This window comes from Pelophylax lessonae (assembly GCF_965119305.1).
Source record: "Pelophylax lessonae genome assembly, contig: HAP1_SCAFFOLD_460, whole genome shotgun sequence".
Classification (NCBI taxonomy): Eukaryota; Metazoa; Chordata; class Amphibia; order Anura; family Ranidae; genus Pelophylax; species Pelophylax lessonae.
Genome location: NW_028119884.1, coordinates 1 through 14486, shown reverse-complemented (window position 1 = coordinate 14486; position 14486 = coordinate 1). Strand labels below are relative to the sequence as shown.

General features: G+C 51.1%; 1 protein-coding gene across 1 annotated transcript in view; it reads left to right on the top strand.

Annotated features, from left to right (window-relative positions):
- LOC309543872 (transmembrane protein 214-A-like) overlaps window positions 1-14479 on the top strand; it is a gene marked incomplete at its 5' end in the record, with an annotated part of 114331 nt that extends 99852 nt beyond the window's left edge. The window contains one exon of the mRNA XM_082276290.1: window positions 14313-14479. Within this exon, the coding sequence (XP_082132416.1) occupies window positions 14313-14439 (127 nt within the window). The remainder of the gene's footprint in view (window positions 1-14312) is intronic.
- Window positions 14480-14486: the final 7 nt, after the last annotated feature.

Sequence of the window (14486 nt, the reverse complement as noted above, 5' to 3'; positions counted from 1 at the left end):
GCCCCCGGCTGCCTGGAAGGCGGAGGTTGTGACACTGCACGGCATGTACACTCTGGCTGGTTCGGTAATGAAGTCGGTATTCACAATTGCCCTAGTGTTGCAACTCTGACCGAGTGGGCTAAGCTCCTACACTGTGACCTGTGACCTGCCTTTGTTGAACTGGGGGACAAGCTGGTCCAGGGGCTGCAGTTTATCTATGATGCCTCTTTTGGATGCGGCTCGCCTCTGTTTTGGCAGTGGTCCTTGGCAAGGAGATCACCTGTTTAAAGCTACCCTGGATGACCTCATTAAAGGTCTCACGGGGGGGGGGGGGGGGGGGAGAGAGTACTTTTCTTCCGCAGGCTACTAAGGACAAGGAACCTCTTCATAGATGTGGGCCTGCCTTCTGTTACCCGAAAGATATAAGATTTACTTTACCTCAGACAATATTTGGGTTAAAAATTAGTTATTTGACTATGAATGAAAGCTTTAAAACAGCAATTATTTATTGGTATATAGTTTGAAAGCCTAAATTAATTTACAACAATCTAACTATGGTACATACAACAAAATGGAAAATATTCCTAGAAATTAACAAATAGAGTATGATACTCGTATAAGAACACAGACACAAAGAGGACAAGCCATGTCTACCTTAAACCTTCATAGTTACCCTTCACTTGAGTGTTTCCTCCTGGTCTGCCATGCAAAAACAGGAAGTCCCTCTATTTCCACCATTGCTAATATAGAACCATATTGCATTGCCTTGTATAGGGCTATTCTGATTGGTTCAGCTATCCTGCTCTGTTCCTCCCTCTGGGCGTATCTGGTTCAGGATAGGACAACTTCCCCCTCCCCTAGGTTAGCATAATTCTTTGCTAACCACTCCTCTCTGTTGGGGGGAGAACCTGTTAATTTACTTTGAAAATGATAATTAAGATGCAGGGTTCATCTCCCAGGCCTATTGTCCAACCCTTCAACCGATAGTCAATCTTCATTGCATATCTTAATGAGAGTTTTTTGATATGGAGACTTAACTAAGGGGCGGACATGACATGATCTATTCATCCTATAGCATAGGCCCCAGGATGTCTGGCTCTCCGTAAATTTAAATTACAGGGTGATACTATCAGTATGTGTTTAAATGTAAATGGCAGTTGCCCCCTGGTAGCTCAGGCATGCATTTTAAATGGACATGTTAATCAAGTTCCTAGTACTGACTGCAGACTGAAGTCACACAACTTCATATAATTGATAATCATATCTCAACTAAATGTAAAATCAAAACTCTATCTCGTACATATATATATATATATATATATATATATATATATATATATACATTAATATTTACAATCTCTAATGGGGATTTATACATAACTCCTCCTCAGGCCACAGTAATGGAGATTACACATAAACTCATAAGGCAACACTTCCTTAGCTCATAAGTATTTCGTCCCTCAGGGTTGACTAACAAGGCATCGAAGCCTTTCAGGGCCTCTTCTGGAGGATCCAAATGAACCTGGTCTGGCAAGTCAAGATCAGGCTTCTCCAGACCCGGGCACAAGGCTCCTTCTGCATTAAGGTGCGCCCTTATATCAGGGATAGGGGGGACGTCTTTGCTGTTTTTCCTGGACCCATGGACTTCCTGGGTGTAAGACAAGTGGGTCCACAATCATTCGGTCCAGCAACAAGATCGAGTTTCACTCCCCCCGGCAAGGTTTCTTCCTTCCAACTTGCGCCTGTCCCCAGACAGCTTACAGGGCCTGTTTGGGGCGGTACAAGACCTTTTCCTTCAAGGGGTGTTTGTTCCGGTTTCAACCTCATTTTTAGGGTTTTTACCCAAACCTGTTCCCAGGAAGGAAGGTAAATTGCATCTAATACTGGATCTTTTTTCCTATCTTTTGTTTTGTTCCTGTGAGAATCTAACTTCAATTGACGGACTGGTTATTCTAGATCAAGAGGGTCCCCCCAGTCTGGCCAGCGAGCACGCGTAGGCCTCAGCTCCACGCTAGGTTAGCCTTGACAGCCCCACTGAACGGGGGCTGGCCTGCAAGTTTAAATGTCTCGCGAGGGTGCATATGACCTGGCCTGAGTCGCAGCGTTCCTCCTGGCCGACAGCCACCCACATTCAGATGGAGTGATGGTCTGTCCGTAGCGGGGGCCTACTCTGTTCCTGGTATGGTAAGTAGCTGTCTCCCCTTTACTCCTGGAGGGTTTTAGGGTGGAAGTGGGCCCCTCCCTGGGACCGTGGAACCCCTCCATCCCCCTAGCCCCTCTAAACTTTCGGTGGTCACTGTGGGTCCCTCGGCCCTTCCTGGCCGAAGTTATGAGCTGGCTTTTGCCACATGCTCTAAGGGGGGGGGGGCTTGTTGGGAGTTGCTGCTGACCAGGCTTTTCCTGGTGCGCAACGAGGGGTTAAGCTAGGTTCCCTGCCACCCTGGGGGTTGGTGACTAGTGCAGGGATGTCCCCTGAGCTCCCTGTGGAAGCTGTTGGTCTGGGGGAGCGGATGGTTTAGCATCCGCGAGTCCGTGCCGCACGGGGCAGGATCTGGCCAAAAATGTAGCCCGCGGCCTACTGGTTGGAAACTGTGGGGCGGCCCCTGTGAGGGTGGCTGAAGCCACTGCCTTCCGTTTGGGCATCCGCCCTCCCCTCTGCTGCCTCTGGGTGGTCAGCTTCACTGTGGCTCGCCTCCAGGCGGCTGGGCACCCACAAAAATTTAGGCCGCAGCTTACGGCCTACTAGGCCAATGCGGCTGAGTCGGACGCTTCTGTTGGGGGGCGGCGGCCCCAGAGTGTTTGGCTAAAGCCCCCACTCTTACTTTGGGCATCTGCCGGACTGGGATCCGTGCACTTGCAGCTGGACCTCCCAAGAAAATTTTGGCCGTTGCTTGCGACCTGCTAGGCCGTGCGGTCAGCTTGACGCATCCCTTGGAAGGGGTGGCGCTGTGGAGGTGGTTCATTTTTGTCTTGCCACCATTGTGTGGGGCACCTGCCCCTTTTTAGCGCTGCGGGACCATCGAGGTACACTGCCTGTGCATCTTCATCATGGCGAGCAGCCCCCTTTTAAGGAGGCTATTTCTGATTATGTGGGCCTCCTATGGAGGGGCTTGGCCTCCTGTCCCCTTTTTGTGGGGTCCAGTAGGTGGTCAATTGGTGGGCCCTCGGATGGCATCCCATTTGCGGGTTCGCAGTCAGGGGCCCTTCCCTGATTGATACATCAGATCCTGAAATTGTTGGGGATGCGAGTCACCCTGCTGGGTCTGTGTTCTATGTACCATGAGTGCTCAGATAGCGAGGATAATTCCTCTGCTCGTCTAGCCGCGCATGAAAAGACGCTAGTGGGTACACGGTTTGTGTCAGTGCGTGAAATTTTAAAAATGGAGGTTTCGGCATCGGAGGTGCTGGTCCCTTTTCGGCCCCCACAGGCCCTCCAAAGTGGCGAGGGTGTTCCCCTTTCTGCTTACTTTGACAGCATTGTCACAAAACAGTGGGGTTGTCAAATCGCAGTGTTTCCTAAGCGTGTTTTTGCCTTGCGGTATCCTTGTGAGGATTAACTGCTTAAAAAGGTGGACGGTCCCACCTGTAGCGGACTCGTCGGTTTCCTGTTTAAATAAAGCTACCTTCATTCTGGGTGAGGAGTCCCCGGCCTTTACAAATCCAGCTGATAGGAGGGTGGAGGCTCTGGCCTGCCATATGTTCGCTATAGCTGGTTCGGCACTTAGGCTAGTATTTACTATTGCCCTGGTGTCGCAAACTCTGACCGAGTGGGGCAAACTTTTGCGTCGGGGCCTGGAGGGGAAACAGCTTCCCCCTGTCTTGCGGAGCAGTTGATCCAGGGGCTACAGTTTCTGTGATGCTTCTTTGGATTTGGCTCCTTTGATTTTTAGGCTGTCTGTATCAGAAGTGGTCCTTCAAGGGATTATCTGGCTGAAATGCTGGTCTGCGGACCTGATTTCTAAGAAAGCCTCATCTGATCTCCCCTTGTAGGAGATCCCCTGTTTAAAGCTTCCTTGGATGACATCAAGGGTCTCACAGAGGGAAAGAGTACTCTTCTTCCGCCGGCTACCAAGGGCAAGGAGCCCCGTCGTAGACGTGGACCATTCTCGGCTCATGAGGTTTTTTTCGTCCCTCAGGGTCTCAAGATCAGGGCCTCCACTGGAGGTTCCAAGAGGACCTGGTCTGGCAAGCCATCAGCTGGCTCTTTCAGACCTGTGGACAAGGCTGCCTCTGCATGAAGGGGTGCCCTTGCCCGTATCTGGGGTGGGGGGACGTCTTCGCTGGTTTCCAGGTCCATGGACCTCCCTGGTGCAGGACGCGTGGGTCCTCTAAAGCTATTCGGTCAGACTATAAGATCGAGTTTGGTCTTAACCTCCGGAAAGGTTCTTTCCTTCCAACCTGCACTTCTCTCCAGATCGCTTACAGGGTCTCTTTGGGGTAGTACAAGACTTGTTACTTTAAGGGGTGATTGTTCCAGTCCCGACTTCGGAACTTTTCAGGGGTTTTCACTCAAACCTTTTTACAGTTCTCAGGAAGGAAGGCAAGGTACATCCAATTCTGGACCTCTTGGTGATAAACTGCTTTGTGCGGGTATGTCAACGTCAAGGACGCCTACCGGCACATTCTAATATGTGCCAGTCACCAGCGCTTCCCCTGTTTTGCCATGGGCGAAGAGCAGTATACCTTTGTGTCGTTGACTTTTGGTCTCGCCTTTGCTCCTTGGGTCTTCAAAAAAGTGTTGGCCCTGATGCCAGCATTGTTTGAGTCAGCGAGGGATCGCGGTACTGGAGTATCTGGGCGATCTTCTGCGAGCAGGGTCTCCGACTGCTCGGATGGACATCTGGAGACTACTCTGCAAACTCTTTGGAAGGTTCAGAATCCAACCAAACTCCCCAAGTCTGCTTTGGTTCTGTCCTCAAACTGGATAATCTGGGTCTGACTCTGAACTCCGCCTCAGCCAGAGTTTCTTCCCCTGGAAGCACTCCAGACATTGCAGGAGGCAATTCAGCTTCTGTTCAGCAGACGGTCATCCATCTGGGCTTGCATGCGGGTGCTGGACCTGATGGTGTAGACTGGTCTGCTTGCACAGTTCCACGTAAGATCCCTGCAAAAGAGATTCTGATTAAATTGCACAAGGATCTCAGTCTCTAGAGGTGGCTTCATTCTCCGGTGCTTAAACAGGAAAAATCCTCCCCCCTCCATACTGGATGGTTGTCACCACGGATGCCAGCCTGTCTGGGTGGGGAGGTGTCCTCAGCACAGCCGTGCTCAGGTGATCTGGACTTTGCAGAGTCCAGACTGCCGATTAATGTACTGGAACTCCGAGCGATCAGACTTGTCTGGCTCCTTGGACAATTCGTCTTCAGGGGTGTCCGGTACGAATTAATGCGGACAAGGCCACGGCCGTGGTCTGTAAATCACTAAGGGGGCACAAGAAGTGTCCTGGCGGCTCAGTAAGTAGCTGGCATTCTAAGGTGGGCTACCGATTTGTTCCAGTCCTCTCGAACTCCTGCCACGACTCCTGTGCAGGATCGAGGCAGAAAGGATTCCGGTCATTCTAGTGGCTCTAGACTGGCCTCGCCGGTCTTGGTACACCGATCTGGTATGGCTGGTCGTCGATGCTCCTTGGGGACTTCCTCTCAGGGAGGATCTGCTGTCCCAAGGACCAATCGTCCATCCTGCTTTACAGTCACTGACTTTGATGGCTTGGTTGTTGCACGCCAGGTGCGAAGGATACAGATTTGTCTGAGTTGGTGATTCCTACACTGTTGAAAGCTAGGAAATCTACTTCTTGGAAGATCTACCATTGTACGTGGAAGATGTACATTGCGTGGTGTGATTCTCTTGAGGTTCATACTCGCTCCTCGCTCCTTCTCTGTGGATTGGCTCTTAACCTTGCTTCAATGGGGGGTTGAACAGCAATTGGCCTTGAGTACCATCAAAGACCAGGTATTGGCTTTGGTGTGTTTTTTTTTTTTTTTTTTTCCCCCAAGACCTTTGGCCATTTCCAGGTGGATATGTTTCTTCAGGGTGTCCGACATTTGGTTCCTTCATTGCGGGCTCCGTTGCCACCCTGAGATCTTAATTTGGTGCTTTCAGCTCTACAGAAGCCTCCCTTTGAAAATATTCGAGAGCTTTTCCTGCTTTCGCTGTCTCAGGTGGCATTTTTTGGTGGCTTTTACCTCTGCGCGCAGGGTGTCCAGAACTGGCGGAGTTATCTGATCGTTCACCTAATGGGGATTCACAAGGATAAGGTGGTGCTTTGTCCCTGTCCTTCATTCTTTCCTAAGGTGGTCACTGACTTTCATTTAACTGAAGGCATTGTGTTGCCTTCCCTGTGTCTCAGGCCTAAGCATCCAAAGGAAATTGCTTTGCATGCCTTGGATGGGATCCGGGCAATTAGGGTGTACCTGGCAGCTATGGAGTCTTTTGGGAAGTCAGACTCTCTATTGTGCTCACGGACGGACCTCACAAAGGGTTGTCTTCTTCCTCTGTGACCATTTCCAGATGGATCAGACAGTGGTTCAGGACTACTCAATCAAGGGTCAGGTTCCTACTTTCCCTGTCAAGGCGCACTCTATTAGGGCACCTAGTGCCTCCTAAACTTTCCGTCATCATGCGTCGGTGACCCAGGTTTACAAGGCAGCCACCTGGTCGTTGGTGCACACTTTTACAAAGTTTATATAAAGTGGATGTGTTGGCATATGCGGATGTTTCTTTTGGCCGTAAGGTTTTGCAGGCTGCTGTTTAAGAGGACCTGATCCTCTTTGAGGGTGTATTGTTTTTTTCAGGTGAGCTCCAGTTGTTTATGGTAAAGCTATGGTACCTAATTGGCTATGGTTAGCCTTGGGATTTTTTTTCTGTTTTTTTTTTCTACCCCTCATGTTTAACACTGCTCTGGGACGTCCCAGTGGTTAGGAATCAGGAGCTGTGTCCATCAATGTCTGTCAATGAACGAATAAGAAAATGGGATTTTTGACTTAACGTAAAATCCATTTCTCTTATGTCCATTGACGGACACAGCACCCTCCCCTCTGTGGAGCCTATAGCTGAGAGTGGATGTATAACCCCTGTGACTGACCATAGGTGTAGTCAAGCTTTTCCTGCCTAGTGTCTTACTCCTGTAGGGGGCAGTATAACCCAGTGGTTAAGAAGAATCTGGAGTTGTGTCCGTCAATGTACATCAGCGAAATTGATTTTACGTTTTTGGTTTTTTTTTTCTACTTACTTAGAGTGCAACTTAAAAATTAACTGTTTATGAAGCAAAATATGTGAGTAGGAAGCCTCAAAAGCATCTGTTATCTTACTAATACTAATTAGTGGTTCTAAAGCCCTAAAGCGGTAGTAAAGCCCACTTGGTAATTTTTGCCTACAGGTAAGTTTATAATAAGGCTTACCTGTAGGTAAAATAACTATCTACTAAACGGGCACCGACAGCGCACTGCTGGAAGGCTTCTTTCTAAGGTACGCCTTTCATAATGTGCTAGTATGCGTTGAATACTAGCACATTATGCTGCTATTTTGTAGGGTAAAGTTTTCTTTCTCTTACGTCCTCCGACAGTCGCCGCCTCTTCATATTCGTCACATATGGGGTATTAGACTTTGCTCCGAAGGAGTAGCTAGGCAACAGAATATGTTAACATTAAAGCTTTTAACATATCCCACCCTCAAGGGGTGGTCCCCCTCAGTCAATACCCTCCTACTTCCTGCAACCATATCTCAGTTTCAATGTCTAGCTTGTCAGGAGTGGCTGGCTCTCTCTGTGCTGGGGCTTTGTGCCCCAGACTCTTTCTTCTTTTTTGATTTTTTGTTTGAGTTTTCTCTCTACCTTTACTTAGCTGTTCTTTTTGTCAGCGTTAGTTAGTTCTTCGGATGAAGAGGATCATGCGGGCTGGGTCTCGGGCTGATCCCCCTGGTCGCAGGTCGTGGGTCAGTGGCTTCCCAGCCTGCCATCGAGCGTTCAGCCAGGTAACGCTCCTGGCACAGTGAACGACCCATCCCTGTTCGGTGCAGGGATGATTGGTGAGGTGGCTACCTCACTGGACGCTGTGCGGTTTCTTAACCTCCATTCTGTGCGTCTTGTATGCGACTCTCCCTGCCTCATGTGCAGCGGCTTGTTCGCCTGTGCGGGTCCCCCACGCCATTGTGAGGTAAGTGTATCTATGTGGGGACCTGTCTGTCTGGGGGGGTGTCAGTCTGGGACTGTGTAACCTGCCTCTGTTCACACTGTTTGGCTCCCTATCGCTCTGGCTGCATGCTGTGGGCTGCAAGGGGGGGGGGGGGAGCTGTGTGACACTGTGTGTGTCAGCCTTGTCAGTGTGAGAAGCTGTGTGCTGTGGGGCATGTTTTTGGGCATGTTTGGGCACTATACAGCGATCGCTGCGGCGATCTGACATGTTTTTTTATAATGACATGTGTGCATTACTGTACTGTGGAGTGGCGGTTTCGGCGCCAAACGGCGCCATTTTGCCTACACTCGCTCCGGCCGCATGTTCTACATGCATGGCGCCCATTTTCTTGTAGCCTCCCATAGGCTTTCTTAGAGCGCCCTGGCAGCATCACTTCCTCTTCTCCAGGAACACCGATCGAGGCAGCGGCGAGGGTCTCCTCAGGTTATATCCTTCCTATCCATTGCCTGTGTCAGTTTTATTGTCCCTGTGGGGGTCTCATTGTGCTTGTGTGTGGTGCGGTGGGCTGCGCTCGCCGCGCTTGTTAAAGGGGCAGTTAACCCTTTATTATCCGGCATTTGTAATAGGGGCAATGGATTCTCAGGAGGGCAAATTTCCTACCGCCTTGGTGGAAAGCCAGGGGACCGCTGTTTCCCCCCCAGGGGGGGATTTAGCCACTATTGTGGCTGGCCTTGCTGCTCAGGTGCAGATGCTGGTGGCTGCTCAATCTACTAAAAGACCCAGAGTTTCTCTTTCCTCTGATTCTGAGGGTGAAGGTGATGGGGCTGTTATGGCGGGGGCCTCCTTATCGGGGTCCCGCTCCTCCCTGGATCTAGTGGGGTCCGAGGTGGAGGCTGAAGTTGAAGGGGTTGATAATTCTCCCCCTGGCTCGCCTGAAGAGCTTGCAATCATGGATGAATTGATTGCTTCCATAAAACAAACACTGCGTTTGCAGGATGAAGTGTGTCCCCCCGCTGCCTTGGCGGCTTATGGGACGCAGAGAAAACGAAGGACGCCGCAGGTTTTTCCCTGCAATGATGATTTTCAGCGCGCTGTTAAGGAACAATGGCGCAATCTGCGCAAACCTTTTGCTGTACCAAGTAGGTTCAAGCTGCGTTATCCTTTCTCGCCTTCCACTGATGAAAGGTGGTGTGTACCACCCCCAGTGGATCACGCAATTGCGGTTTTAAACAAATCCACTGCGATTCCTGCAGAGGATTCCCCTGTGTTCCGTGATGCCACGGATAGGAGATTGGAGTCTCTTGCCCGTCATACTTATTCTGTTACGGGTTCTATGCTTAAGGCTCTGTTTGCCTCTCTCATGGCGGCCCAGGCGGTCGCAAGTTGGACGCAGATGCTTAGGAGCGTCCTAGTGGCCGATTCGGCCTCGCCGGCGACCCTGGATATGGTGGATCAAATCCACCAGGGTGTCATGTATCTGTGTGATGCGGACTTGGACCTAGTCCCGTTGGCTGCACGTGTGCACAGCGTGGCGGTGTTGTCTCGCCGCCTGGTTTGGTTGAAATGTTGGTCGGTGGACCAGTCTTCACGTAAGACCTTAGCCAATCTGCCTTATGATGGGTCTCGCCTTTTTGGGGAGTCCTTGGATGTGTTGATTAAGGGGATCACCGGAGGTAAGAGCACTCTCTTGCCCCATTTCCCCAAGGCTAAGGGGGCTTCTGGGAAGAAGCATGCTAATTTTCGGCCCCCTCAGGGGTCCTTTAGTGCCTTTCGGTCGCACTACAAGGGCAAACCGTTCAAAGGTCAAGGCTCTCAGAAGAAGCCCTGGTCTGGAAAACAGAAGTCCGGTCAATCCGGATCCGCAGCCCATAACAGTGCGGCCTGAAGGGGCGCCCTCACCCAGTTTTGGGGTGGGGGGACGCTTGCTCGGTTTTCTTCAGCCCTGGTTGGCCCGCGTGCGGGACAGATGGGTTCAGGAGATCGTTCGATCTGGTTACAAGATCGAGTTTCTCTCTCGGCCAGGGAGCAGATTTTTTCCCTCAAATCTTCAACTGTCTCCAGAGCGTTTACGGGACCTGCACCTGGCGGTGCGGGACCTGCGGGCTCAGGGAGTGGTAGTTCCGGTGCCTCATCGGGACAGATTTCGGGGGTTTTATTCCAATCTGTTCACCGTGCCCAGAAAGGAGGGCAAGGTTCGTCCAATTCTGGACTTGAAGGCTCTGAACTGCTCTGTGCGGGTTCGCAAGTTCTGCATGGAATCCCTGCGGTCGGTGGTGGCTGCCCTGGTTCCGGGGGAATTCATGGCCTCCATCGATTTGAAGGATGCGTATCTTCACATCCCCATTTTCGAGGGTCACCAGAGGTACCTTCGATTTGCCATTGCGGAGGATCACTACCAGTTCGTGGCGTTGCCCTTTGGTCTCGCCTCGGCTCCGCGGGTCTTCACCAAGGTGCTTGCACCGGTTCTGGCATTATTGAGGGCCCAGTGCATTTCTGTCCTGGGGTATCTGGACGACATTCTGGTTCGGTCTGCGACCAGCCAGGGTCTGGAGAAGGACCTGTCTGTCACGATGCAAACTCTGCAGGAGTTTGGTTGGACGATAAATTTTCCAAAGTCGACACTGAGTCCGTCGGTTCGTCTTCCCTACCTGGGAATGATTCTGGACTCGGTGCAGGCGAAGGTCTTCCTGCCGGAAGACAAACTCAGAACTCTTCAGGAGGAAGTCAGGTCCCTCAGGGACGTTCCGCACTCGTCTCTGCGGACGTGCATGAGATGTCTGGGATTGATGGTCTCGGCCTTCGAGGCGATTCCCTTCGCCCAGTTTCACACGCGGGGTCTCCAAGCGGAGATCCTGTCCATGTGGGACGGGCGACCTCACTCTCTGGATCTTCAAATCTCGTTGAGTCATCGCACCAGAAGAGACCTTCTGTGGTGGCTCCAGTCCCCGATGGTGTCCGGGGGCAAGTCGTTTCGTCCTATCTCGTGGACGGTGATCACCACGGATGCCAGCCTGTCGGGCTGGGGTGGTGTTCTGGGTGTTCTGTCCGCCCAGGGAACTTGGTCGGAGGGGGAGTCCTCCCTTCCGATCAACATTCTGGAATTGCGTGCGATAAATCTCTGTCTTCATCGCTGGACGGACCGGCTGCAGGGCTGTCCGGTTCGGGTGCAGACGGACAATGCCACGGCGGTGGCCTACATCAACCACCAAGGGGGCACCAGGATTGCCTGAGCGGCTCGAGAAGTGCCCGACATTCTGTCTTGGGCCGAGACTCATGTCCTGGCGTTAACGGCGGTTCACATTCCGGGGGTGGAGAACTGGCAGGCGGACTATCTGAGTCGCCAGACCCTGGATCAGGGGGAATGGTCTCTCCACCCGGCTGTCTTCCAGATGTTGTGCGCGAAGTGGGGTCTTCCAGATGTGGACCTGTTCGCGTCTCGTCTCAACAACAAGGTGCGAAGGTTCGTGGCAAGGACACGCGACCCTCGGGCAGACGCGTCGGACGCGTTAGTGGCCCCGTGGCATCAGTACAAGCTGATGTACGCGTTTCCACCGATTCAGTTGCTGTCCAGGTTCCTTCGCAGGTTACACTCGGAACGCAGCACGGTGATTCTTGTGGCACCGGACTGGCCTCGGCGGTCCTGGTACGCAGACCTCGTGAATCTGGCGGTCAACGCCCCGTGGCGTCTGCCTCTTCGAGACGATCTCCTGTCTCAAGGACCGATATACCATCCTGCTTTACAGTCGCTGGCTTTGACGGCCTGGCTGTTGAGACCGAGGTCCTGAAGGAGAAGGGTCTCTCCCCGGAGGTCATTCATACTTTGATCAACGCGAGGAAGTCTTCCTCGGGGAAGGTTTATTACCGTACTTGGAAGGCCTATTTTGCCTGGTGTGAGTCCAGGGGGTTTTCACCCCGCACGTACTCGGTTTCCCGAGTGCTGTCCTTCCTTCAAACGGGTGTCGATCAGCGTTTGGCGCTGGCTACGATAAAGGGTCAGATGTCTGCGCTGGCCGTTCTGTTTCAACGTCCCGTGGCTTCCAACTCCTTGGTTGGCACTTTTGTTCAGGGAGTGCGGCATCTGGTTCCTCCTAGGAGGGATCCTCTGCCCCCTTGGGACTTGAATCTCGTTCTATCTGTGTTACAACGTGCTCCTTTTGAACAGATCAGGGAGATCTCGTTGTCTATGTTGTCCAAAAAGGTCGCCTTTTTGGTTGCGATCACTTCGGCTCGCAGAGTGTCGGAGCTGGCGGCTTTGTCCTGCAAGTCTCCGTATCTGGTTGTTCATTTGGATAAGGTGGTCTTGCGACCTAATCCTTCTTTTCTTCCGAAGCGAGTTTCGGAATTCCATCTTAATGAGGATATTGTCTTGCCTTCGCTGTGCGGGAAGCCTAAACATCCAAAGGAGGTGAGATTACATTCTTTGGATGTTGTTCGGGCGATAAGGGTTTACCTTAAATCGACTGAGTCTTTTCGAAAGACGGATTCCTTGTTTGTTCTTCCAGAGGGTCCTCGGAAGGGCATGGCGGCGTCGGCCTCTACCATCGCCAAATGGATCAGGCAGACCATTGAACAGGCCTATGCCTTGCAGGGGAAGGTTCCCCCTGTGCCTGTGAAGGCGCACTCTACTAGATCTCTGAGTACGTCTTGGGCCTGTCGTCATGGGGCTTCTGTAGCCCAGGTGTGTAAGGTGGCGACTTGGTCGACCGTGCACACTTTCACAAAATTCTACAAAGTAGATGTTCAGGCATCGGCGATGCTTCCTTTGGCCGCAAGGTTCTTGGTGCAGCAATTCCCTAGGGTCCCTTGTTGGGGACCTCTGGCTGTTGGGATAAGTTTTTTTTTTTATCCCCTGGTTATTTGTCTTTTCCTGGGTTGTTGCTCCTGTTGAGCAATTATTTTTCCTGTAGCCCAGCTGGTTTCCTTCCTTTGGTAAGGTTCCTTTCTTTGATGCGGAGACTGCGTTGCCTTTCGGCGCGGATGCGTTTCCCACCCCTCATGTTTGCACTGCTTTGGGACGTCCCCATATGTGACGAATATGAAGAGGCGGCGACTGTCGGAGGACGTAAGAGAAAACGGAATTTTGTAAAATCTTACCTGTAAAATTCCTTTCTCTGAGTCCTCCGACAGTCGCCGCCCCCGCCCCTCTTTTGGGGTTTGGTTGTATACTCTACTGCTATTCCACTGAAACTGAGATATGGTTGCAGGAAGTAGGAGGGTATTGACGGAGGGGACCACCCCTTGAGGGTGGGATATGTTAAAAGCTTTAATGTTAACATATTCTGTTGCCTAGCTACTCCTTCGGAGCAAAGTCTAATACCCCATATGTGACGAATATGAAGAGGCGGCGACTGTCGGAGGACTCAGAGAAAGGAATTTTACAGGTAAGATTTTACAAAAATTCCGTTTTTTTTTTTTTTTTTTTTTGCAGCAGTTTAATACCACTTTAAGTTTTTAAACATTAATGCATCAAGGTAAAAAAACCTGTACTGTCTATTTCCCCCCCCCCCCCCCCCAGTCCCCCTTGTACCTGAGCCCCTTCTCAATCCAGTGATGTGCACGAGAGCAGCGTCTCTTATGGCTTTCCCTTCTCACTGGGTAGGTTGATAGCAATAGGAGCTATTGGCTTCTACTGTTGTCCGTCAAATCCAGTCATGAGGGAGCGTTGGGTGGGGATGAGCTGCCCTGTCTGTGTCGATATTCAGGCCTGCTCCCGAGCCACCCTGTCTAAGTGCCCCCATAGTGAGCAGCTTTCTATGGGGGCACTTGGCAGTTGGGGGGGGGGGGCATCCGCAGGGGACACCAGAGGAGTAGGACTTGGGCTTCTCTGTGCAATACCAGTGCACAGAGCAGGTAAGTATATAACAAAGTGTTTATACTTTATTAAAATAAAAAATTAAGCTTTAATAACTCTTTAATTTTTTGAAAGCAGGGGTATTAAATTTATATTCTAGAGATCCAATTGGTCCTAGCAACCAATTACTGCAGCAGTGGTGGTGGGACATCCAGAAGAAGACATCCAGGCTGCTAAGTGGCATCACTGCGATCCATATAGGACTGTTTTAGTGATGTCTGTTTTTAAAGTCTAACTTTCAGTGACCGCACTACCCCAGGGTCTGAAAATGGCAGCTTGTCTCTGGTACTGCTTTGTTTTGCAAGGAAATTTTTTTTTTTTGTTACTAATTTTGCACTTTGATTTCGTTTCAGTGGGGAGGTGACTTGGGACTGCACACGAGGCCACCTGACCAGCATCACCCAATCTTCATGGACATTTGTCCAGAACACCACATTGGCCATCAAGAACTGGGCTGTGGCCATAATGTCAAGTCATTAGAGACTAACAGCTGTGACTACACAAGGAACAGACAATAAACAATGGCT